At 45.6% G+C, this 26426-nt stretch overlaps 2 protein-coding genes across 4 annotated transcripts in view; one reads left to right on the top strand and one right to left on the bottom strand.

The window, feature by feature from the left end:
* Window positions 1-823: 823 nt before the first annotated feature.
* cdc42ep3 (CDC42 effector protein (Rho GTPase binding) 3) lies at window positions 824-24299 on the bottom strand. Of its 3 annotated transcripts, none has more exons than XM_084458837.1 (2): window positions 23639-24299; window positions 824-2728 (listed from the first exon to the last, which is right to left on the bottom strand). In XM_084458837.1, exon 2 carries the CDS (start codon window positions 2474-2476, stop codon window positions 1286-1288), a length of 1191 nt encoding a protein of 396 aa, XP_084314963.1. In that variant the 5' UTR covers window positions 2477-2728; window positions 23639-24299; the 3' UTR covers window positions 824-1285. The 3 variants fall into 3 exon arrangements, 2 of the variants coding, with proteins under 2 accessions (XP_084314963.1, XP_084314964.1); XM_084458838.1 differs by lacking the exon at window positions 23639-24299 and adding an exon at window positions 7600-7944; XR_014631031.1 differs by lacking the exon at window positions 824-2728 and adding an exon at window positions 8162-8275.
* Window positions 24300-25291: 992 nt separating this feature from the next.
* rmdn2 (regulator of microtubule dynamics 2) overlaps window positions 25292-26426 on the top strand; it is a 35449-nt gene continuing 34314 nt past the window's right edge. Inside the window, exon 1 of the mRNA XM_084458929.1 lies at window positions 25292-25387. The gene's annotated coding sequence lies outside the window, so the exon portion shown is untranslated. The remainder of the gene's footprint in view (window positions 25388-26426) is intronic.

The following is a 26426-nucleotide window of genomic DNA, read 5'->3' as shown; positions in this document are numbered from 1 at the left end:
GAGACTACAGGCTAAAATGGTGTAGGGGCGTGGAGGTTGGGGTTTTTAAGAGCCTACAGGCGTGGGCAATCACAGCTGTCTTGCCCTTTCAGTCTGTTGCTTCAACACCACTAGGTCAACACCTCTTTATCACAGACAGAGGAGAGGGCCCATCTATCTCTTTGTACAGAACAAAGTTTGCCTGTGGGGTAGTTAGGAGTGATTTTACAGCCCCTACCCCCCTACACACCCGGAATTGACGGATGGGTGGCTCGGAGAACAAGTCCCTCTCCCTCCATTCCACAAACAGCTGATTTATGTCCAATCCTGGACGCTTGTACTGTGTTGCTGGAATGCTGGGAATTTTAAAGACCCCTCCTCTGCTTGTCTCGTCCACACGCAAACAAACGGGCCAGGCGCCTGCGAGAGGGCAGATGAAGGGCTGCTCTCCCACCAGCGCTCCCACTGCAAGGCAGGCTGGGAGAATGGAAAGAATGCCAGAGGCGAGAAAGAAAGCCATTCTGTCTATTTCTCTGTTTCTCATTCTCTCTTTTTGCTGGTCTTTCTCTCTCTGAAATTACTTTCTTAGAAAAATAAACATGCTTTTCCTACCGTTGAAAAGGAATTATCAGGCAAAATAGGACAAAATGTATTTATTTGCGCCACATATTAAAAACAGAAATATATACCATATATATATATATATATATATATATATATATATATATATATACACACATATATATACTCACATGGTCATGTGTACAGTATATATATATATATATATATATATATATATACACACACATATGCATAGGATTCTCTGTCAGTTTAAAACGGTCATGTGACAAAATGATCAAGTGACAAACAAAACTGTGCTTTTGATAAACACATTACAAGTCACACAAAACACATTATCCTTACAGGGAAGATGGGTTGAGTATGAAAGCAAGAACTTCAGTACACTCTCCTCTTTATCTGCAGCTAAAAAGAACACAAAACTAGCCTATAATCTTAATTTAATTGCGAAATAAAAAGGCACAATGGCTGTGTTTTAGTAGTAATTCAATAGCGCATGCATCTCTCATGCCTGGTAGCAGGAAGAACAAACATAAAAGCATCAACACTCCATAGAAGCTAGAATACTTGTTTTGAAAATAAAAACATTAAGCAGCTCTGCCTATTTTGCTCATTATCACCACAGTTTCACAACTAGACACCATCTTCGATTGATTGGATTACAGAGTCTCTCTCACTCATGGCTAGTTCATATGTTTCCCTTTGTCCTCTGCAGCTGTAGCGTCGCTCACGGCCTGCTCCTGGCCATGGGTTTGTCCATGATATTGAGCACATCGTCCATGATGGAGGGCCCCAGGTCGAGTTCGAGAGAAAGCAGTGACCCTGTGATCTTGGAGAGGGACTCCTGCGACATGCTCTTCTCCTTAGGGAACTCAAAGTCAAAGTCGCAGATGCGTCCCTCCTCCACCCCACTGTCCCTGTCCACCCAGTCACCGTTGCAGTCGGAAAGATCCTTCTCGTAGCACAGAGTAATGTCACTGTTGAAGCTCCCATAGCCGTTGCAGTTGCCATTCCCATTAAATCCTCTGTTAGCGTTGGAGATACCCTTACTGTGCCCATTAACATTGAAGCCTCCATTGCCATTGCAGGTCATTTTGGTGCTGTCTTTACTGTTGAAGCTACCGTTACCATTGCAGATGTTTTTGATGTTGACGTTTCCATCGAAGCTCCCATTGCCACTGTAGATTCCATTGCTGCTGCTGTAACCATTGAGACTGGCGTTTCCATTGTAGATGCCATTGCTGCCGCCTTCAATGTAATAAGATGTTGGCTTTTCAAACCTATTTTCACCGTTGTGGATTTTATTGCTTTTGGAAGCTTTTTTTGTTGATGGCGTGTCTGGTTGCTCAAGTACATCAAGCAGGACGTCAGGTTTTGATTGGTTGCCTGTTGTTTTTGGGGCGGGGTCGCTGCTGAACCCCTCCATGGAGCGCAGCAGGGCATCCATCTGCAGGATCTCCAGCTCCTCTGACCTGTCTGCAGCGCTCATGGGAATTGTAGGCCCCACCATGTCCTCCAGAGGCTCAGGACGCAGAGAGAACACCGTGGCGGAGAGGAGGGGCAGGGTGAGCGCCTGGCACCCACCGATGGACGGGAGGGAGATGGCGTTCTTTAGAACCGGAGAAGGAGTCTCTGCGAACGAGGCCTCAGAGGCGCTGTTGGCTCGCAGGAACTCACTGTGGAGGCCGTACTGCGGGCGGGGCAACTCGCCTTTGCCCGGCAGGAGCTCAAAATTCCCCTGAAGGAAGGACATGTCCCCGAAGGCGTCCCGCTCCCCGCCCCTGCCGATGTGGATGGTGTGCCGGAAGTCGCCCAGTGGGGGACTGATCATGTCCGGGGACAGGATGTCCCTCAGCCGACATTTTTTGCCCTTCTTGCTGTTGCTGGGTTTCAGGTAGATGGGCGTTTTGGCTGGCATGGTTGTCACCGTCGAACAGCTCTCAGTGACGCAAAGAGAAAAAGGCAGAAGATACTCCAGAACTTTAAGATGAGTGAAGTTCACACAAATCACAAGGTGTCCGATTGGAGACGGTGGAGTCACATCCTCAAACACAGGGAGGTATTGTGCTGTTGTCCAAAGATAATCTCAATCGTTTGGTCATTGATCTGGAAATCTGCTCACAAGTGTTCGCTGCTGATGTCCTGGAGGTTGCGGTGGGTCAATGGGACACTAAATAAAGAGAGAGAAAGACAGAGGTAAGATTCTTTTCCCTGCAAGCATAGACGCAAGTATGGTCAAACGTTTACCAGATACACGTGTGTCAAGTGTTAGTTTACTTCTGGGGAATGTTGCATGCAAGATGCTCAAACCAACATTACATTATACATTCCATTCAATACTTATGTATCAAACTTGAAGCCAGCACGTTGACAGATTTATCGATGTCTCACTTTCTGTCTTCACTGATCTGCCAGTGATAATCGCACTCTACATGACCAGATGCCGATTATTATCTAGTTAGTTACCAAAAATAAACCCTGGAGCAGCATGGAACGTCCTCATCTTCTTCATTATGCTCCTGCATCTGGAGACTATAATCAGGCCAGAGAGAGCTAACAGGATAGGCAGGTCTTGCTGCTGAATGCTGTGCTGAAGGGGGTCTAGCTCCAGCCCTGGCTTCGGCTCAACGCACATCCAAGGATGAGTCCCCCATACCCCCCACCACAAGAATCCCCTCCCTTCCACTCTACATGTGCTAATGTGCAACAGCTGGATGGCAGATTGGGGGAGGAGAGGCGAGAGGGGTTTACTCGGATCCGAGCGGGGTGGGTGATGGAGACAAGGGCTACCGCACAGATAGAGAGAAGGAGAGAGGGAGAGAGAGAATGAGAGAGAGGGGGGATGCGGATGATGATGGGAACTGATTTTGTTACAGCACACACACTAGATACTGTATATAGTATAGATGATTGAGTTTGAACTTTCACACTACCTTAATCATAATCCTCAATACTGTGTGGCAAAATGTTTTGATATAGATATGAGCCCGAACCTTTGGACCTCTTTATTGACATAAATGTGTGGATTCTGTGACGACGCTGTTAGGAAATACTTTTAGAAACAGCGAGAGTACTCAGGGTGACTCGGGAGAGAGGGGGTTGATGAGAGGGGCGACTCGAGAGGATTTAACAGCCTCGGGGAAAGTGAAAAACATACCGAGGAGGAAAGGAGTCGAGGATCACGGTTGGGGGCAGGGAGAGGAGAGAGAGAGCGCGATACAGAGGGAGAGAGCGCTTGCCCATTTATAGACATATTTACTTATGAAAGGTCTGTCAGCGGTGACCCTCGCTGAAAGAGTGCACTGCTGCACAAAAGTGCCTCGGCGGCCAAGTCCACCCCAAAAATGTCAGACTGAGAAAACATCCACATTCCAGCTGCATTGGACCCCACAGGGACCCTCAGCTCGCAGCCGACACACTCCTTATCACAGCCCCTGGAAGCAGGCTGCATTTATCCACCAGACACATTTAGTGGAGAGGGCCATAGACACTTGGCAAGCATGGATACGAGCCTGGCTTACCGACCGGATATCACCGTGACTTTGAAGACAACAGAGAGGCATGGATTCCCCCCTGCCCAACACCTCCTCCCCCCAAGTTAAAAACATCTGAGCTTTGTTGTGTTAGTGTTCTTTGATACATTTTATTGATGAAGGAAAGCCCTGAAGGCATTTCACATTGGAATTCAGTTTTTCCCCATTTTCTCTTGCTCAGACATTGCTCTCTCGTCGTGGGGAGAACTCGTTGACTGGAACAACATAAAGTCAAAGTCAAAACTTAACATATGGTTCTGTATATCAGGTTGTTCAGAAACTGCTCGAGCTTGGCTGGCTTTAGCACACAAATAAACCTGTCACTAACAAGTACCTATTACACCACTATATATAGACATGACAAGCATGTTGGAAGGATGCAGAATGTGTGAGTGTTTTGAACAACAGCATTGTTGTGTGTATGTGTGTGTGTGTGTGTGTGTGTGTGTGTGTGTGTCTGTCTGTCTGTGTCTGTGTCTGTGTCTGTGTCTGTGTCTGTGTCTGTGTCTGTGTCTGTGTCTGTGTCTGTGTCTGTGTCTGTGTCTGTGTGTCTGAGTGTTGGACCGAGGAGTGTGAGTGTTTGGATGAGATGCTTGACTGAGCTTGTGAGAGATAGCAGTTTGAGCCTGTGCCATGTGTGCAAGAGAGAGAATGTGTTTTGTGTGTCTGTAAGAGAGAGAGAGACAGAGAGAAAGAGAGAGAAGGCTGTCGGCGGGGGACCGCTGTAGTGTTGTCAGACAAGGGCACAAATGAGTAGAGCTCTCCTCCCTAGCTTATTTCCCTCTAGCATCAGACTGCTCCGTCTGTCTGACTCTGTTCTTTCCCTCTTCCTCTTCCCTTTGACCTTGACGGCTGCTGCGCACGGCGGCTGGGAATTGGACTCGACTGGGTCCGAACGCACAAACAAACCTGCTCATCCAGAACCAGTGTCCCATGAGTTCAGTCCAACGTGAGTGTGAGTGTGTTGTGTTTGTGACTGCAGCCAATCATCTACCCTCTCTGGAGCCCTGTACTAGTACACAACAAGGTCACCGCTACAGACAGCAAGGCTCGGACATGCTTATTGATTACTGGCCCGGCTCTAACATGAAAACAGCCTTGCCTTGACAAACAAATAAAGTGAGAGACAAATATTGACCTGCGATTCTCAAGAGTCATGTAAAATGCACAGCTCCTTGTATTGTGATGGATGATAGCAATGTTTTGAAATCAATACTATGGATGAAACCTCACAGAATTCCTTTTCCACACCCAGCTCCCTCCTGTGACCCTGGAGCCTCCCACTGAGTCATCCGCGGAACATCTTTAAACCCCAAGGTCAACAGTTATGGACCGTGCGATGTCAGCTGGTGTGGTGAGAGGCCAACCTTCGATGATCCCCGCAGTCCCGTTTGGCTTAGCGTTGGCAAGCATGATCGGAATGCTTGGATGGGAATGAAGGAAGGAAAGGGCATTGTACCCAGTCAGCTCCCTCTTCCCGACTTTCCTTGTCATCCTTTTGCAGGACGACTGACGATGATACAGTACATGAGTTTGGTTATTTAATTGTGTCAATCGACACAATCGCCAGTGAAGCAGCTGAATGAAGAATGATCAAGTTTTCTCTCATGAGCTAAGCCGACATCCGGCGAGGAAATCGCATTAACAACGGACCACAGGCGACATGCCTTTGGCCTGCTGACCCTGTGACTCCATCTCTGCCGGGTGTTAGAAGTTGAGCAGGTGCACGCTGGGAGATAGCGCCTCTGACACCCAGGGCCAGATTTACACCCCCTGATTTGGAACGTTGCCCAAATGGAGGCAGCAGGATGAGTGGAAGCAGGGGGAGCTGCACGTGTCGCCGGCCTCTGGGCGGGCCAGGCCTGAGACGCCACTGCAGAATGCGGTCATGGGTTTCATTTACACCTCCAGGGAAGGAGGGAGGGAGGCGGCCGCGCTTCCTCAGAAGTACTCGCTGAGTGGGCGATTCAATAACGGAGAATAGCGGATAAAGCCTGCGTGTCATTGGGTCAGCTGTGTGTGTGTGCGTGTGTGTGTGTGTGTGTGTGTGCAGGCATGATGAGATCTGGAGCCGCTCCAGCACTCCCTTAGCGGGCTCTCTCTCATCACTGACGGGGAATGCAGGGAGGGTGCCGCTGAGAATTCTGGGTAACAGACCGGAGGTGGTGGGGGGTCTGGTGATTGAACCCGTTGCTCATCTTGTCTCGACCAGCTGTTTTGGCGAGACCCCTCTAATCGAGTGTCACGTGCGTCCTATCTGGGTCAGCTTATTCTTAGAGCAAGTGTAACCGTGGTGCAGTCTAAACAAGGACTATGATGACACTCCACAGTTAGGCCTCACCGGAGAAAAACACCGCCAGCAGCGATGCTGACATACAGTAGAGAGAGACTGATGATTTGACCTACTTAATTCATCCCTCCAAAATGGAGCCATCCAGCCTTCAGAGTAATATTTCTCTTAACTTTCAAATGGGTTTATCCATGCAGTGTCATAATATGATGTCCAGACAGGTTGACAAGACAATATACTCCACTGTTAAACTGAAGCATCTCCTACATCCTAATGTATTTTCAACCTGAAACCCATAACCCTGATCTCTAGCCCGGCCGTGAATAGACCAACGACGACCCTCTCTTTTTGGGTTTGTTATAAAAAGACCGAGCGCATACCACAGAGAGTAATGGCAGCCTTACAGAATGGTCCAAGCTGTTTGTTACATAAAGAAACCTCAATTATAGGCAGAGGCCTTCCTCTCGGGGCTTGGTGGCTGTGTTGGGAGTGGGACCATGGCGAATAACAGGGTGGAGCGTTTGTTCTCCACGACTCCCGTTGTGCCACCCCCGCCCCTCACCGGCTGGTACCCCCCCCCCCCCCACCCCTCCGTGCTGCCCACCAGCGTGGGCACCGCACCGCTCTGAGCTGTCCTTGGCCGAAGTGGGCAGGCAGACAGGAAACCATATCAAAGCATATGAGACATGACTGGAATGGCAGTACCACTGCACACTATGGTGATGTGATGATGAGCACAGTCCCTCCTCCACCCCCCACCCCAACCCCCCTACCGCCCCCAAAAAACAACCTCCAAAACCGCTCCTCATGAGGTTAACGGCAAGCGTGATGGACCAAGCAGCCAGCGTGATGCCTGACTAAAAATGTCCCTCTAGGAAAGCTGTGTGTGTGTGTGGGGGGGGGGGGGGGGGGGGGGGGGCTATCAGGTTGCCCCCCATCAAAACCGTTCACCCCCTTGTTGTCTTGTGCGAGAACATTTGCTGAACAAGCGCGTTGAGTACCAGTAGAACTTAGCCCATATTTCTCATAGTGAGTTGTTACAACAGTATACACTTACTATCACTACTCTGCCCATGTAAATGTACAGATTAGACAAGCACTCATCATTTAAACCACTACAGCATGTTACCATAAACATCTGATTCACTAGTATGTAACCACAGCAGGTGACAACGTTCCTGTAGCGCTATGCTAACCTAGTCCCCCATTCTCCCTCACCTTTAATATTCCAGAGAGGATCTCCGGGCTCCCGGCGGTGGAAGGTCCTGTGCAGTAGGGTTTGCAGTCCCAGAGTGCTGTAAAGATGATAGCTGGGTGGTGTGGCGTGTGTCCTGTCTCCCGTGCCTGGTTGACACTGCCTTGCCTTCTCTGTGCGTGTCTGTGTGTGACTGTGTGTGTGTGTGTGTGTGTGTGTGTGTGTCTGTGTCCGGGGCTGGTAGCTCTGCTTCGCTCAGGGGATGTCTGCTCTGCCGGACAGCTGTTTTGGAATTCCACTCAGGCGGATTCTGTTCCACTTTGGTGCAGTCTCCTCCTACTCCTCTCTCTCTCTCTCTCTCTCTCTCTCTCTCTCTGTCTGGTCGCTCTCTTTCTGTAGTTTCTCTCTTTCTCTGGTCTCCTCTTTCTCTCCCTCTCTCTCTCTCTCTCTCTCTCTCTCTCTCTCTCTCTCTCCCTGCAGCACCTGTGCCTGCCTGTCTGCCCTCCTACCCACAACTCTGTTTTTAGGACACTGCGGGGGCTGGGGACCCTCCTCGGTCCTGGCTCCTCTCCTAGGGGTCCTGGTTCCCTCTCTCTCCCCAGGGTGGGTGGCTGTTGGCTGGGGTGGAGGGAGGTCGGGGAGAGCCTTTCAGGGTGCCGGTGCTGTGGAGCGTTTTCCCAGCAGCTGCGGTGGACGGCGCTGTGGAGGTAAAGACGGCGCGTAAGAAATCGTGGAAGTGCAGCAGACGCGGCCGCCGTGGAGAAGTCCCTCCTCCCCAAAGCAGTGCTGTCAGAGCTGTCTGCGCTCCAGCTCGCTCTGCCTCCCCTCTTCTCTCTCTCTCCCTCTCTCTCTCTCTATCTCTATCTCTCTCTCCCTCTCTTCCTCTTTCACTGCCAAGATCTGATAAAAGCGCTCCTGTAAATCTAGAGGGTAAACAGCAGACACTTGACTGGCTCTGCGGGCGTCTCTGTTTCTGTCTCTCTCTCTCTCTCTCTCTCTCTCTCTCTCTCTCTCTCTCTCTCTCTCTCTCTCTCTCTGTCACAGTCACACAAATTTTCACACTTCTCCACCCCCTTCCCTCTTCCTTGTATTCACACACATATGTCAGACACTTATTCTCACACTATTTCCCTTGACTATATCCACATTGTCTTCTCTCTGTGCCGAGTAGGAGTTCCTCTATGTCTTGCATATGCCTATTGTTGTTCACAGAGGGTGGTTGGCTGAATTGGGCGAATGGGCTAATTACTGCAGAACACTGCGGCACTGCAGGACCCATGTGGACTGTTATTAATTGGCTAATAGACAAAACATGAGATACCGTTTATAGAGACCTGCCGGTGGTGGGAATCTCTCACACAGTGTGCATGTGTGCCTGTGTGTGTGTGCGTATGTGTGTGTGTTTTATTATCTTCTCCGTGACCAGGTGCCAGGGGAGACTCTAACCTGGTGCCCTCCAGTCAAGGCCATAGGGAACCTGTGTTCCGCTGATTCTGTGCGGCTTCTCACACTCTGCTCTACCCCCCCCCCCCCCCACACACACACACACACCCCCCCCCGAAAAAACCTGTCACCCTGGAAACCAGCGCTGCTCTGCTGTGACGTGGGAGAAAGTCAGAGAGAAGGAGAGAGAGATGGGGGGGAGGGGGGGGGGGCAGTGGTCCTGTCTGCATCAGCAGGGGTGTTGGTGATGGTAGAGAAACAAGTGGATGCATGTTTCTTCACGTTCAAATACGGCTAATAGTAATCCTGTCATGTTGGACCGCACACCGAACACACACTGTCTCTCTCTTTCTCTCTCTCTCTCTCTCTCTCTCTCTCTCTCTCTCTCTCTCTCTCTCTCAATTCAAATTCAAATAAGCTTTATTAGCATGACAGATAAACATATATTTTGCCAAAGCATTAAACAAAATTTTTAGTTCATTAAACAATAATATTATACAAAAATATTGGCAATACAATTCAAAACCCTTTGTGTGTGTGTGTCTCCCTGAGGACAAAAAGAGCACAACCTGGCCTCTCTTGGTAACTTGTTTTGCCTGTGATGGCCTGTTTCTATGGCCAGGCTGTGTCCACTCAGTCTGTACCTGGTCAACAATTTTCGCTGTTTAATATCAGTCACGGTAGTCAGGTATTCTGCTACAGTGTATTCTCTATTTAGAGTCAAATAGAATTGCAATTTACTTTGTGATTTGGTGGTTTGATTCCAAAGTTTGATATAGTCTTCTTTTTGTTTTGAGGTTATTTGGTTGGGCCAGATTAATTGGTGTTGGTCCTGAAGCCCTGGGGTTTGTGGGCAGAGGTTCAGGATCAGCTGGCAGAGGGGACTCTTATCTTTGTTCAACTCTTGGGACTGAAGGGCTTTGAAATGGTATGAGTGGGGGTTGCTTGATTTGAGATGTTTATAGAATTTGATGGCTCTCTTTTGGATTTTAATTAGTAAAGGGTATTGGCCGAGTTCTGCCCTACATGCATTATTGGCTGTATGTCTGTGGACGCCAAGAATGTTTTTGCACAGTTCTGCATGCATGGCTTCCATTGGGTGTTTTTCCCATTTTGAGAAATCGTTGCCTGTTAGTGGGCCCCACACTTCGCTGCCATAACATTATTGGTTCAATGACTGAATTTAGAATTTTGAGCTAGGTCCTGATTGGAATGCCAATTGGAATTTTTCTTTTGAATTTTTTTTCTTTTCTCTCTCTCTCTGGCTCTCTCTCTGTCCCACTCCTGCCCAAAAGAGCTTTGACATACATATTTAATTCTCCTAATCCATTCAGCCGTGCAGTGATGTACAGAGATACTGTAGATGTGCCAATACTGTATAATGACTAACAGTGAAAAATGCATTGCACAGGCAATTGAAATGACTTGAGATATGGGTGTGTGTGTGTGTGTGTGTGTGTGTGTGTGTGTGTGTGTGTGTGTGTGTGTGTGTGTGTGTGTGAGTGTGTGTGTGCGCGTGCATGCGCGTGTCTGTGTGTGTTTAGACAGCCTACAGTTGCAGAGCCACCCTCTATTTAAGTTTAACAGCCATAATTTGGACTGTTTAAACAGCACTTGTGAATGCAGGCCTTTTAGAATGGTGGTGCAATGTTTCTGGGGGGGTGATGTCACTGAGGCGTACACATGTGGCCAGTGCATGGCCAAGGCAAGAGAACACCACACTGTCTTCTTCTCTAACGAGAACATTAACCAGCGGAAACGACAGAGCTGTGGGGCTCGCTACTGCACCAACTAAAAATAACCTCTCCCAAAAGATAGGCAGCGTTGCAGCAGAGAAGGACGTTTTGTTAGTGGGGATTTGAAATGACCCTATCCAAAGTTTTCTGTGTGTTCTAATATCATTTGTTGAGACTGCAGCATTATGTTCATCTCACTGGTAACCGTATGGAGGGTTGGGTGTTTTTCCACTGCCATTCACTGCTAGTCTTCCATTGAACCATAACACCATTGAATCCTGACATGCCAAACATAATTTCATTTGATGGAAGGGATAAAATTTGCCAGGAATAAAGTTGTCCTGTTTAGCTTGTTTTTATGGGAGGAATGACTCTCCTCCATCCATTAGGATGCATTTGCCTTGGCTAGCATGCTCGTTTCTTCAATAAGAGGCCTCTGTGAACGTGTGGTTTGTCTCTCCAGCCCAGGGTGTCCTGACTTAACCGCTCCCCTCGAGGTCACTCCTCCCCGGACATGCCACACACCGGGCTCTGGGCAGGTAAACAAGCTTCTCTGGTCCGTCAAGCTGAAATGTCTGGGAACCACACATTTTCTACCCGCAAGAGAGTGTTTAATAATATTCTGACTTGTTTTCCATCTACCAATCTTTCCATTGAAAATTATTTCTTTTAGAATGCCAAATTATGTCAAAAAGAATATCTGTCCTTTGTCCCTCCCTCCCTCCTGCTTTTGACGTTCACTAATGAACCCTTGCACTTGCTGAGGTTCCCGTGATGCTCCTAGCTCCTTTCTTCTGTAGGTAGGTAACAGTCTAAGTGTACGGTTCTAATTCTGGATCTGACTTTCACCCAGCCAATCCACGCGTCCATTCCGGCGCGTCTCCCACTTCCCTCCTCCGGTTGCCGGGATACGAGAGTTCACACCTACACGTGTCGGAGACACTATTATCACGTTGTGACTGGGGGCGGAAAATTACGAAAAGTAAGGTATTTGAAGCATTAACAGGAAGGCCAGTGTTGACAGATTGCCTTTTAACTGAGCAGGGCTGAAATAATGCAGATCTGTTAAGAGATTACAATGAAAATTCCCCCTACAGCCACTACACTGCTGAGGCTTTCACAGAATGTTCTCATCCATAAGCTGGTGACATTCACAGATAAAAGCAAGATTTATTTTTACAAGTACAAAATGTTCTCTCTGTCTTCGTTGCACATTATAGTTGCACAGAGCCTTGAGGCCAGAATGGGAAGGCTGGCCAATAATGGTTCCTTTTTCAGTCTTATCAATGCTGCTCCAGGGACCCCATCTTCAGGAGGTCCTCATGTGAGTATCCAGTCTGACAATCAACATTTCATAATGTTCTCAACTCCACTTGGGAGGGACCCGTTCTGTGGTATTGGCCAAGACTCTGAGAGGAAAGTAGGAAGTATCTAAGACTTGTGTGAGGTGTGTGTGGAGTGAGGAGGGCATTGCGGGTGCAGCTTAAACACCATCTTGCTCTGTGGCCGTCTTCCCAAAATGATTTTCATGTGCAGATGAAGGTTTCGTGCCATCTTTTAGATCGCTGGCAAAAGCAGGCAAATGCAGAAGACCACACAGCCTGGGACGCTCACGGTATCTTGTGGTATCTACTGTACCATAGCTGATGTGGTAGAGATGAGATTGGAGTCGGTTTTGATCATTGTCAAAGAAGTACTTTGTTCCAAAGACTTTGTTCCGAAATGCTACTATGCCAAGATGGTGGTGTCTGACACACATTTTCAAAGGGAGAGAGCCATTGATCTATGGAATGAGGGAGGGGTGAGACACCCTTTAGGACTCCAGTAGCCTTGCCACAAGCTGTTGTCTTGCATTCTGACTGTGGTTGTCCGGTAGAACCAGTCCTTAATTTGCTCCAAGCTCGACCGCAGGCCTATTTCTGCCATGGGAACTGGCAGGCTGCTCCTGTCCATACTGCTGAGTGGTGCGAGCTGAGGAGGGTTGGAGTCAAAGGAAGGCTAAACCAAGGCTCAGATCCAATCTCAATCCAATATTGCACAGGCCTGAGCGGTTTATGAAAGTGAAAGACAAGTACTTATTTTCATGATACTACGCACATGGAAGGAAATTCTTTTCTTGATGCTATTACATAACTTATCCGCAGTATTTTGAAAAAGGGGGCCCTAGTTTTTCGAGGTATAACCGCATAGCTATTTCCTTCACTTCTTAAAAACAATTATTTTCGTGAGCAAACATGAGATTAAATCTCTGGTCGTGCACTCAGAGGAAGGTGGAGCAGGTTTGCTAGCTGGGGGGACATAGCAGTGTTCATGTGTCTCGGGTAAGTCTTGATTTATTCTGCTAAAGACATGGTAGAGTCTGTTAAAGACATGGCCCCTGGTAGAGTCTGTTAAAGACATGGCTCCTGGTAGAGTCTGTTTCTCATTAGATTCATGTTAACATCTCTGGGAGCATGCTCCACGGCCTAGGAATTCTGTGAATGTACACAGAAAAAAGTTAGGTAATTAGTTTTTCTTTTCACTTTTTATTCCCCCTCATCAAATCATGTGAATTGAACAACTGCGAGATACGGTTATCAATCTCACTGACAGTCAGGAGAAATGGCCATAATAACATTGCAGGAGGTGGAGAACAAATTGGACACGGGGGAAAGTGAAAAAATAAATATACAGCATTCCATGTGTTCACATACTGAGATGTTGGATGGATGACTGTTTTGCTTACTCCAGATTCCAAGAACACACCATATGGAAAAGGACGATGTCTCTTGCCCCTGCCGGTGAGAACGGTCTTTCATTAAATACGTTACTGTCAGTTAGTCGTCTAATCTGATCACACAACAGCTTCCTGTTTTTCTGCTTGCATGCTAGGAACTCCAGAGGGAATACATGTGTTGCTCCAGTCTTATCTGTGTTGCCAGTAAATAACATTCCGAGGTTTTGAGAAAAATGACCACGAGCCCTGACATTTTCCCCATTCTCACTGTACTACTGTACTGTACTGTATATGATATATCAGTCTCTGTTCCTGTTCACTTCATCTGCTTCAGATTGACATAATGTGTAGTTTCATTCTCAGTGAAGCAGTATGCATGTGACATCTGGTGTTCCATCCACATGCAATGTGACTCAGACAAGGGCTCAACAGCTCATTAGCAGGCATGGACGCTTCCACCTGCCAACTGAGAGACACTCTCATTAATTTTGTAGTTTCCAGCCCTCCTCTCAAACCAAGGGAATGTTATCTGAAAAGGAAAGATGGCCAGTACGGGCCAGCCTAGTTTCTGGCAGCTATATGTATGGTATCACAAAATGAGATATTATTCTCTAATAAAGAGGATTGTCTATAAAAGGCATACAAATATTTGAGCCTTGGCTTTTGTGAGTATCTCTAAGTAGCATCAGTTGAGTGTGCATTCCATCAGGGATGATCTTAATTGAAGATGTATTCAGCTATCTACAACGTAAACATGACTAAGCTTAGCATGTAGCTATCATCTAGGCCTACAGCTAGTGCTGCACTGTTAATATTCTATCTGTGTCAGTCATTTCCAGCTAGTTTCTGGATAGGACACAGGGCGTTCACTTCCTAGTCCCACAACTGATGATCTATTTTACTGCTGCCAAGACCAGTAAGAAAAAGGGGATTTTTGGATGGGGTCTACCTGTCTAAACTTGCCCAGTGTACCCTACTGAGGAACACTCAAGGGAACAAGAGATCAAGTTAACTCTTTAACAATGTAAATAGGCCGACACTTTTCCTCTTGTCTTTTGCAGTACTGCTTTTTTGGGGTTTGTTCAAATCAACAGACTGATGATATGCTTATAGTACATTCCATTCATGTGATTTGAGGCAATAATGCAATGATGAAATACTGAATATCATACACACAATTCATAATAACCCCGAGAGTGAAAGTGGTACAGTCAGCTGAACGTACCTTAGGGGGGGCACTCCCTCACCTCGATTACATCTACTCCAAGAGATGTAAAAGGACGATATCTCTTGCTTGTCTCTTGACATCTTGACGATGTCTCTTATGGCAGCTGTGGCTCAGTGGTAGAGCGGGTCGTCGTAGGGTCAGCGGATTGAATCCCGGCTGCTCCTGTCACATGTCGAAGTGTCCTTGGGCTAGACACTGAACCCCAAATTGCTCAATGAGGAAGCTAACACATTGCATGGCAGCTGCCGCCATTGGTACGAAGGGCACACATCACACCAGCCTTAAAATGACTACACTGGTTACCTGTCAACTCTAGAATAGACTTTAAAATACTATTACTAGTCTATAAATCTCTCCACAGTCACGCACCAGAATACATTTCAGACATGCTTGTTAGGTACATGCCCAACAGACCACTCAGATCCTCAGGCACTGAACTTTTAACAGTTCCAAAAGCCAGGACCAAGAAACATGGAGAGGCAGCTTTTAGTTTCTATGCCCCCAACCTCTGAAACACCCTGCCGGAGTGCCTAAAAAGGGCCGAAACAACGGAGGTCTTCAAGCGAGATCTCAAGATGTACATTTTCGATCTAGCCTACAATCACTAGCCAGGACCTTGAGACACAGAAAGGCAGCCTCAAACCTACCTTTGAATCCTCTGTATACATTGGTGTATATCCTGCTATGCACTGTATGTATATCAAGTAGTGTACAGAAGCTGGTTACCCTGAAACAGGCTTGCTCTGTTCTGACATCTGTGTTGCTTCAATGGCTCAGCGTGCTACTAACCGTTTTCTTCATCCCCTAGTGCCTCTCTATCTCCCCCCTACTTTCTAACCAGGTCCAGTGGATGCTCCACTGTCGCCCGCAGACTACCCTGAGTTCGATAGATACCCCCGTGACAGCTGTTGATGTTGTAGTATTTAGTTAACACACACACACATACACACAGACACACATCAGTCCACATCTGGCTTAGGCCTGGACCTGATGCTCTTAGCCTTTCTTGCGTTGAAAATGTAATTTAATGTAATTTATTGTTCTATAAATGTTCTTAGCCTTGCCTCTGGGTATGAAATGTGCTATACAAATAAAGCTTTCATTGATTGATTGATTGATTGATTGATTGATTGATTGATTGGTGTGTGAATGGGTGAATGAGAGGCCATTGTAAAGTGCTTTGGATCAAAGCGCTATATTAAGTGCAGTCCATTTACCATTTACCAAGAGAAGAGCAAGACCAAGGCCAACAGAATCCTGAAGGACCCCAGCCACCCAGACAATGGACTGTTCTCTCTGCTTCGGTCAGGAAAAAGGTACTGCACCCACATGGCGAGCACGGAGAGACTCAGGAAGAGCTTCTTCCCCCAGGCCATCCGGCATCTGAATGACACTATAGTGTATACAGTGTCACTACATCTGGTGTACATAGTGTCAGTATCAAATATCACATGTATGTATAATGCATACAACAGATGACAGTATATCTTCCCTCCCCAGGATTATTTATATTTATAGCATGCACATAATTCATCCATGCCGGTACTTTTATTGGTAGTTTTGTGTAATTTGTAATTTGTGTAATTTGTAATTATTGGTAATGTCTTTGAGCACATCACGGAGCCGGCAGTAACATTTCACTGTGCATTATTCACTGAGCTATATACATGTGACAAATAAAAATCGGAATCTGAAGTCCTAACACACTTGGACAGAAACAAGTGTGAGCATCTGTAATGAAGGTCTGCTCCTCAGCAGCTCCGGTCTGTGTCCACGGTGCTCTGACCAGCTGCGGGGGCAAGGCGCATGCCACAGATACCTCAGTCTCATTGTATTCAGAGCCACTGAGCGTGTGCAGAAGAATAGAGACGACTGAGCGCGTGTAGAAGAACAGACGACTGAGCGTGTGCGGTCAAACCGAGCGTGTGCAAAAGGGCCGAGGTTCTGTGAGAGCACAAAGGATCCGACCATGCAAAAGGAAAGGTCTGTGATGTGGCAGAGGGCATTTCATCACCACAGACAAAGACAGAGCTTATTGACAGTTAGGCCAGCTAATAATCGAAAGACAAGTAGGCCTTTCAATGATCATCCCATTTACAACACTCTACTATTAGAATATGTCATTTGCTAATCGTACCATTGATCTAATGAGCAATGCAGGCCTACATAATTTCTTTATGACTCATCTTTTGAGGTATTTGTGTGGGCAAAATGAGAAAAAGTCTGCACACTGTAGTATTAGCTCCCAATAGTGATACTTTATTAAGGCACAACGTTTCGGCCGTATGGCCTTCGTCAGGTAAAGTATCACTATTGGGAGCTAATACTACAGTATGCAGACTTTTTCTCATTTTCACTAGTCCTTCTTTTTGGTCCAGCACCTGTGACAACTTTTGGATGTGCGTGCCTTTCCTTGGCTCCATTTGTGTGGGGAAACATCAACTCAGTCTTCCAAATCATTCCCTGAGCACAAGTAATGAATGTTTCAGGACTATTCATATATCATCAGGTTTCATGTTGAACACATCCTACATGCGGTGCTCAGCTTGGGGCTTATAGAGAATCCTCGACATCAGGCAGAAATTACAGTTGTGCGACTGTTCATACGGACAAGGATGAATTATTTTCTGGCTGATTTATGGACTTACCTTAGAACAGACTTACATGTGCTGTGGGCTCCAGAGCTCAGGTAACGCCTCAGAATGTTCCAGAGGCTGGGAAGGGATTGATGTCTGTGTTTGAAAAGAGGCATGTCGAGGTGTATGTGAAACGGTTACAGAGGAGCTGTTTATAAGCTCAACTACACTACTATCAGTTGAAAGGTTTGAGTGGCAAAACTACAGTTCAGCTAGCCTGGCATCAGTTCAGCGGCATGTGTTGTAAAATGGAGGATCACAATCAAACTATCCCAACATTCTAACCTCGCAGTAAGACACTGTCATAGCCGGGGGCAGAGAGAGAGAGGGAGAGAGAGAGAGAAGGAGAGAGAGAGGTAGGGAAAGAGAAAGGGAGGGAGAGAGAGAGAGAGAGAGAGAGAGAGAGAGAAAGAAAGAGCGAGAGAGGAGGAGGGGATATCCTGGTTCTCCCACAGGACAGATTAAACGGAGATACACACCTCTCCCATGTGGTTTGGATTTGTCCTGGTGGGATAAGGGATAGGGTAGTAGGTAGGGGGAGGGGGATGGGAATCGGTGCGGGTCGGTTCCCCTCGTCTCGCCTGTCCATGACTCAGGAGTAAATCATGGTCCATCTGGGCCTGCTTATGTCACCGTGGAGCCAAGACACACCGTTGTTTACTGCTGATACAGTGGAAGACTGTCTGAAGTCATTGTCTGTGTATAGACGAGTTTGAATTTTCAGACTTGACCCTGAGAGATGAGAGAGTTTGTGTTGCAGTACTGTGTGTCTGTGTGTGTGTGTGTGTGTGTGTGTGTGTGTGTGTGTACGTGCACATGTTCGTGCGTGTGTGTATTTGAGTTTGCATACAGTACCTGCATATTTATGAGTCTCTGTGTACAGTATGTGTGTCACAGGGGGCCTGTAGATTATCTGAGCGGACATTCAGCAGGAAGACATCACCCCAAATCGCCCCAAGTACAGCATACAGCTCTTTTATGTCACTCAGGAATGCTGGAGTGTTATCCAAATGTTAACTCAGTCCCTCTTCAAACACTGCTGCTCTGTCCAGAGTTCAAACACTACTGTAGAAATCTTCTTTCATTGCCTGCTATTGAATGTATATGTTCAATTTAGTTTAATTCAATTTAGCATGTCCATACCAAACAAAAGGGTTACTTCAGTCATTTTGTTGTTTGCCTTGTGTGTTCAACGTTTATTAGTGAGTGCATTAGGTCTAATATCATTTGTAAAATATGATCAAATAGACTGCACTTACAGTATATAGGGCCATTCTCCAAAGCGCTTTACATTCACCCATTCACACTCCAATGGCAGCCAGCTGCAATGGAAGGCGCTCACCTGCTCATTGGGAGCAATTTGGGGTTCATTGTCTCGCTCAAGGACACTTTGACATGTGGACAGGAGGAGCCGGAAATTGAACCGCCAATCTTGCGGTCATTGGACGACCCGCTCTATCTCTTGAGCCACAGCCACCCTCTTTGTGTTCTCGGACAGTTACATCCTTGGAACGTATTTGTCATCCATTAAATGAAGTCCTTTTTTACGCAACTCCCCATTTGAGGCTGCACAGCACTGTTTTATAGGTTTACCGGTATCCAGACCAATGCTCTTTCACAATATCTATGGCCAAGGTAGCTGTTCATACGTTCAGCTGCCTAAATAGGCTACATGTACCTTAGACAATTCATTCTGGATCATTTCTATTCACTTTTGGGTTCACTGGTCCAGCCTTTTCCCTGCATTCTTCTCTCTCTCTCTCTCTCCCTCCTCTCTCCCCACTCATCACAGTTATTTATCTGTGTGTAAAGCAGCTGGACTGAGGGAGAGAGGGAGAGACATAAATAGTGGAGGGTGTGTAGGCCGAGCTCTGACCACTGGCATGCATGCGAAAGCAGCCTCCATATCCCCGGCCAGTCCTCCGGTTGGGAAACTCTGAGCTGCTCTGGACGCGGCGGCCGGCGCGCTGCCCTTCCCCACCCAGCTGCTATTCTGAGCCCTGCCGCCACCGTGGTAGCTTCACTCGCCCAACCACAGACGGAGTAAATGGGAGAGAGAAACGCAGGAAAGGGAGGTGCAAGACAATTGTTGTATTCATTGCACTTGGTCGTTATATTTTCTCCACAGTTGTAGAGGTAGTCGTTCCATTGAATTAGTATTTTACCGGATATCAAGGTTATGGTCATAGTCAGTCATAGTTATGGTCAATTCAAGCATTACATATTATTTATTGGGCCGTTTCCTGTTGTAATTCAATGACCAATCAGTGTTTCAAGCAGTTCTGCAGAGGAGGGTGTTTTGCCATAGACACGCTTCACTGTTATTACTCTTCTCCACCAAGCCACAGTTTGGGCAGACATGACTTCACCTCAGTCTACAGGTGTGCAACAGGGGTTAACGAGTTACGCTGACACACATGCGCCCTGGCTGTTTACTGCTACCCATCCTCCACATCCCTCCAGGTTACAGTAGGCCCTGTCTGGTGTTCAGCTACGTCTAATTACTAGGGTCCGCACCTGGGCAGACCAGGTATCCAGCAACAACCGTGAGAGTGCTGACTCAGACCTCCCTAACCCACACAGACAGACTTAGACTGGACCAAAATGAGAGGCAACACAGAAATGTGGCCACATTTCAGCTGAAACAGTCAACATTTTTAATGGTAGATAATTCACATTGTGATTAGGGTTGGCATATTTTTTCCCAGACACCTGACCTTGTCGAGCCGTGGCTTAGCAAACGATTAAAATCATTCTATCCACCACCTGGGGAAAGGATATAGGTAAGCAGCATACAACTTTTCTCCATTCCATGGTCACTACTTGCCTGAGGTTGCCTTCTCATTCTTGTCTTGTCTGTTACAGGTGAGCGTCCCAAAGACAGTTCTTCGGTCGCCACCTCCTGGCTATGTTTGGAACACCACTAGAAGCTGTAAAATTGCATTTGCAACCTGACTCACACAGTGATTATATTGTTCTCTGTAAAGCGCATTGTGTTGCCTCTGGGTATGAAATGCGCTATATAAATAAAGCTTTGATTGATTGATTATTCAATCTGGGTCATTTTAAAGCATGTGTTGTTGGTGAAGTATTGAAAGACCAGTTCCGATGTCTGATTTTCAAGGAGGACAATTCTTCAAGAAATTCAAATAAGGATGTTCTCCTTCAGTTATATTGGAAGTAGAGTAGTTAGCTTAGGGATACTGAGATCAGCTGCTTAAATAGTTTAAACACACAATCAAATGTTGAGACTCAGAATTTATTTGAAAATGATTGATAAAGCTTTCGTTGGTTGGTACAGAGAATCTGTCAAAAACATTATGCACATTCCAATAATGATTGCGCAAATGGACTGGCCTGAGCAAAGTCCGAGCCGAGGCCAAGAATATGTCTCTTTAGCCAACCATGTGTGTTATAGTAATTCCACCTGCCTCAGAAAGTACTATTGTATCAGGTGCTTTCAATACACATACGCATGCACACACAAACACAAACACAACACAACACAACACACACACACACACACACACATACATACACACACACACACACACACACACACACACACACACACCATGTATCATGATGTAGTCTACCATAGGCACTGAGCTCAATGAGAGAGTATGATGAAAGAATAAATCATTCTGATTATCCTGCTCTATTTGTGTGTGTGTGTGTGTGTGTGTGTGTGTGTGTGTGTGTGTGTGTGTGTGTGTGTGTGTGTGTGTGCATGTGTAGTGCTGTGAGTGTGTGTGTACATGTGTGTATGCGTGTTCATGTGTGTTTGTGTGGGCATGCATGTGAAATCATGGGGAGCTCAACAATTCAGTTTAAGTATGGTGTCGGCAACGTTTATCTGTTCCAGTAGGAATGCTAGGCCACCGCCATGAGTGACACGAGAACCACAGGGGTTGAGGACAGAGGGAGAGAGAGGAATCATCTCCATCATAGGCCCATGGCCAAGTTTCCTGTGCTGTGATGTTGTCTTGCGGTTGCTTGGTTCAGCAAGAAGTCACCGAGAGATTTCTGATACAATCTGGCTGTCCCAGATTTCCCAGTGTTCAGCAGTTGGTAATTGAGGATTTGGTTGCATATGCATATATATATGCATTTATATATATATATATATATCAAGTACATGGCATATATGTTACATACATATATATGCCATATATATTATGGCACTGTTGCATCTTCATGATCATCACAGGTTTCTGAGGTCGCGTCTCAGCCATATTTGTTTGTGATGTGACAGGAATATGTATCATGTTGTATCTGACTCCTTATATACAGTATCATGTTGTACAGTATCTGACTCCTTATACATCATGTTGTATCTGACCTCTTATACAGTATAATCATATAAACATAATAATTCCTTCTCAACCATACTGTAAAACTAGTATCCAATAGAAACTGCAGTACTACCCACTGGCTGAGAGGCAGTGCTGTCCTTTTTCAGCACCTCGATGCTGTCACATACCAGTACTCTAATACTGTACCTCTTGTAAGAAGACTGAAGAAACTTGTCAGCTATCGAAATCAGGATTTTGTTAGACAAGCAACGATTGCTTTATCATGCATTTGCTTCAGTCAGAAGATGCAATGGACTGACGATTTACATCTAGTCTCTGTATCAGATCATCTGACGCACACACTCACCATTAAGGTCAAAGGGTTGTTACTGATAATAACTACACCCCCCCGTGACCCCAAATGTCAAAAACAATTCCACTCAGAACTGCCACTAAAGCAATTATTTTTTGGTATTTACACCTACGTGTATAGGAAATTAATTCCATAAACTCCGAATATACTGTATTGTACAATAACATGATACAATATTTAACAGTTTTTAACATCTGCATTGCACAGGGTGTTTGATCGTTGTTCGTTTGTTCAGCATAACAAAGGTGATGGATTTTCTAACTGATAACTATGTCCTTGTTCATAAAAGGAGTTGAATGCCTCACACCCATCCATCCAAAGCATCAATCAAAAGAAATGTTAACTTATAAGTGTTATTAAAATGTTATTTTAGAAATGTAAGTGCTTATCAACCTATATCTACTGTACAAGGGAGGGATGTGTCTGGCAGATGCCTGACAGGCAGCATGCGCTCACTGACGTGTCACAGTTAGGCTAGTGGGTGACTAAGATCAAGAGTGGAAAATATCACTGGAATGAGTGTCTTGTGCTTCCTCAAAAACACCCAGATGATAAAATACCTGCAGTTATGCAACACCTGCCCCATCCTTATGGCTGAATGAATACTTCCATTACCTGTCCACAAGGCTGGCAAGTGATGCTGAGATAGGTTTGCTCGACTGAGAACCTGTTTTCTAAGTTTAAGTAAAAACCAGGCCAGGTCAAGCCTGGCTTAGGTGCGAGGCTTACTTGTTTCTGTTCAGGACTGGTAGGACGGAAGCTAGTCATGCCACTGAAATAGCTGTGAATTGAAATGACATGAAATAATGTCTGATAAATAAAGAGGGGTCTTGTCGCCTGGGCACATCAGTTCCAATGCTTCCAATGCTAATCCAGCACAATGAGAGCGGGATACACAGTTAACTCATGAGCTCACAACAACTAGCAGCAGCTTCCATAACATTAATGGTAGCGGTCAGTGGCTAAAGCAGTTACACTGATGATTCCTGTAATGTTAGCTATTTTGCTGCAATTAGTTCAACTTCTGTTTCTGGATAAAAGTCATGACTTGCTGTTTTACACTTCCCTTTAGGTGGTGAATAAGTAGACTAAGACACAGTGGGTTATTTGGACATCTACTTGATCGAGTGAGCAGGTAGTAATGTTATTTAGTGAAGTGTTCATATGCCTTTTATTTTTTTACTATATATGGGAGTAAGCTAACTTGGGACTAGTAAAGGTTAAACTCGACAGTTCCTTGGGTCCGGTCCTTCCTGTTTGAAAGGGGCCAAGTCAGTAGGTAGCTTGTCTGGCCTTGTGACCAAATGGTTGAAGCCTCTAGGAGAGGGGGGTTGGGGGAGGAATTCCCATGGTTCTAGTTATTAGTCATTTCAAACCGTTTCAAACAGAGCTAGCTTGTAGTAGCTAACCTTAGAAAAGTGCAGTGTATCTCCAACTCCCCGGGCCTTGAGTAAGCTAGCTAACACTAGCTAGAATGCTAGCTAGCACTAGCTAACGTTAGCTAGCTATAATTAGCTAGCTAACGTTAGCTAACCAGCTTAGCGTGCAGGTTATGGTTTACTTCTGTTTACTTCAGATATTACTATACATTTCAACCAGACATCCCAGTGAAACCAGGTAGTCAAAATAACTTACCTGATATAAAATGGGCACCGCAAACGCGTTGCATTTCTGATGATGTCCTCAGTTCAGTCCGTACGCTTAATGGCTTGTAGTCACAGGCGACTCCGGTTCCTCTGAAAAGGCCGGTTTCCTCTTGAAACGAATAAAGTTTGAATCCACTAGAACGCCGATTTGTACACCCGTAGACGCAACAGCCCGACATCTTGATGGTATATAAAATACTAGTCTTTGCACTAAAATACGGCTCTTTAGTCCTCCTTGCTCTGAATTCGTCTGTCTCCCCCTGCTACTGTTTCAAGAATGCGCGCATACTTGTGCTGACGAAGGCTGTAAAAGGGTCTATAATGAACAAATATGACCCATGCTTGTTTATTTATGGGCGGTGGCTCTACCACATAAATTCAATAACTGACAGAACCACCAGGTAACCGCATTTTTACATAGCTTCTATAACATCCAGTGACAAAATACTGTCCACTGCAAGTCAACAACCCGACAGAGGCACGGACAAATCAGCATTCGCTTTTCATAGAACTGCAGGTCAACAACCCGACGGAGGCAAATCGGCATTCGCTTTTCTTGGTGCGACTGCTTACGCCTCGCACAAAAAAAGAAAAAAAGAAAGAACTTATGTAAGCTTGAGGGGGAACAACTCAAACGTTGTGGTCTCCTACCAGGCGTCTGATAGCGATGGCTGACTTCACCTTCTCCCTAGTATTGTTTGACAACAGCTAGGAGCCTATTTCTCTGCACAAAGCAAATCCAAGGCCGCTTTTCCCTCCCCGTTGACTCCAGGAGTCCTTGAGCAGCTGCGGTGGGTTGATAATCAATGTTGATGATGGGCCCTTATCTGCAGGCCTTGACCCTATGGGAGCGAGGACCATGGCTGGATGCATCTCCCTTATCACCAGATCTGTGTCGTGGGACGAGTCCAGGGCTGTTGGCCAGGCTTTTTTTCCCTTTTTTAAAGCGTTGCCTCTGGTTTTCAGGTGGACTTTTTGTTTCCTGTGCTGGGAGAATGCAGGCTGTGGGCTGGGGGAACAATAGCCTTCTCTGTACACCATCTTCAGGGCACATTGAAGAAACCGCACATAGCAATCCTAGCATCACTCATGGGTACACCAAGTCAGCCATAGGAGATGTTCTTGGACCTCACCCCCCCTCTGCCTAGTCAAAGATGATTATCACTCACATCCAGAAGAAAACACTGTGCTAAACAAAGCTATGTCTCTATCTTATGTCTTTCAAGAAGGAAATGTAGCTTCACTTTATCAACTTGATACTAACAGGAAGTTGTAGCACTCTGTTGTAACACACTGGAATGGTTTTAGTAGATTGGCATCTTCCAATGAGGAAGTTCAAGCCCCTGTACACTGCTGATCAGATGTAAATGTGATGTGTTGATAGATCTGAGGGTAAGAGAACTAAAGTGATACATAATAATCGCATGCGTCAGTTCGGACTTTTTTTCTGACAAATAAAATTTTAAAGAAGTAACACTAGTAAGAAATACACTCATATGAAATCGGATAACTATGAACATGTTCTGACAAGTCACCATCGTAAATATATTACTCTCCCCCACCACTCCACTTCATTGCTTTCTATGACACCATAATCAAAAGCCACAAAGGTCAGCTTCACTGAAACCGACATGAGGTTCAAGGTTGATCAGATTATTTGCCAACCCTCTCTGCACACATACTGTAGTACTGCAGAGGTGCAGTGTAACAAAACGTGAGCCAAAAACATCTTTTGGAGGTAAGTTGCAGTTTACACTACATTGATTCCTGCATCTGTTTGAGTAATATATGTACTGAATGTCATGAATGTTTTTCAATAATATATGTTGAATGTCTATTAATGAGGAAGCGGATGTGAAGAGCTGGATGGGAAGTCTTCACACAACCCTGCTCTTTTGCATATTGCTTTATGGATTTAGGAAGGATCTCACTGAATTTTGTTAATGTGAGGGCTGACTTTAACTCAGCCTGTCATAGTGACCTTTGTTCGTTCAGTTCAACTAGTGGTTTATGTTTTACTGCTCACAGGTGGGTTGGTGGTTGGTTGTGCTCTCCTGGGACAACATTTCATGATGGACACATCACATTTCAAGTTGAACCCACTCGTGAAATGATCGTCTACATTTTAGACTTCTAGTGCAAAGTGCCCGTGTGTCTCATCTCTGTCTGTCTGTCTGTCTGTCTGTCTGTCTGTCTGTCTGTCTGTCTGTCTGTCTGTCTGTCTGTCTGTCTGTCTCTGTCTGTCTGTCTGTCTGTCTGTCTGTCTGTCTATCTATCTATCTATCTCACATGTCGATGGCATGGGCCCTTTAAGAGAGTTGAGATGGATATACAGTAGTGTCTTGTTTAAAAGGCAATTAAAGAAATACCACACAACCACAGTCATTCAAACAAACACACAGGCTTACAAACAAACAAACATACACTTATGACACTTGAAATGGGTTACATTTTGCAAACAAAATAGCTGAGGCTCTGAAAACTGAACAGTTCAAGATACTGTAGATAATATTTAGCTTTAAGATTTATGCTTGTTCAAAATGTACTTGTCATGACAGTTGATTACAGTACATGTATATGCCCTGTAAGAGCTGATAATGAAACAACAATGTATAATGAAATAACAACGCATAATTTAATATTTTAAAAGTTACCTAATATTGTAATAATTTGTCAATAATGTTACAAAATACTGAGTGCATAATGTAGCAATGTTTTGTGCATATTGTTATAACTTATTACATTTTGAGTCAATTATTACTTAAACTATAAAGCGT

The sequence above is a fragment of the Borostomias antarcticus genome (genome assembly GCF_949987555.1).
Source record: "Borostomias antarcticus genome assembly, chromosome: 25".
In the NCBI taxonomy this organism is placed as follows: Eukaryota; Metazoa; Chordata; class Actinopteri; order Stomiiformes; family Stomiidae; genus Borostomias; species Borostomias antarcticus.
This window is presented reverse-complemented; position numbering and strand designations above follow the sequence as displayed.

Coding starts and splice junctions, on each gene's coding strand:
- cdc42ep3 (XM_084458837.1), bottom strand. CDS start 2,476: ATGCCAGCCAAAACGCCCATCTACCTGAAACCCAGCAACAGCAAGAAG.